The sequence below is a fragment of the Nestor notabilis genome, unplaced genomic scaffold, assembly GCF_000696875.1.
Source record: "Nestor notabilis isolate BGI_N333 unplaced genomic scaffold, ASM69687v1 scaffold26789, whole genome shotgun sequence".
NCBI lineage: Eukaryota > Metazoa > Chordata > Aves > Psittaciformes > Psittacidae > Nestor > Nestor notabilis.
In genome coordinates this window covers 1-222 of record NW_009942796.1, presented here as the reverse complement: position 1 = coordinate 222, position 222 = coordinate 1, and the positions used below count along the sequence as shown (strand labels likewise).

General features: G+C 64.4%; 1 protein-coding gene across 1 annotated transcript in view; it reads left to right on the top strand.

The window, feature by feature from the left end:
• Positions 1-218, top strand: part of LOC104411205 (probable low affinity copper uptake protein 2) — a gene marked incomplete at its 3' end in the record, with an annotated part of 1,019 nt that extends 801 nt beyond the window's left edge. Inside the window, exon 2 of the mRNA XM_010021576.1 lies at positions 100-218. Coding sequence (XP_010019878.1) covers positions 100-218 — 119 coding nt within the window. The remainder of the gene's footprint in view (positions 1-99) is intronic.
• Between the last annotated feature and the right edge of the window lie 4 nt (positions 219-222).

Genomic DNA, 222 nt, shown 5'->3' with positions numbered 1-222 from the left:
GTCCAAGCACACCCCCAAAGCACTTTATGCCGGTTCGCACCACCTCGCCCCCTACACCAAGTGCATGCCCATGGGCAGCCGCAGGTGTTTCCCCTGCAGGGATGGTGCTCTCAGTGCTGGTGATCCTGCTGCTGTCCATGCTCTATGAAGCCATCAAGATGGGCAAGGCTGTGCTGCTGCGGCGGGCGCTGCGGGCGCTGCCCCCCAGCCTCAGCCAGGACC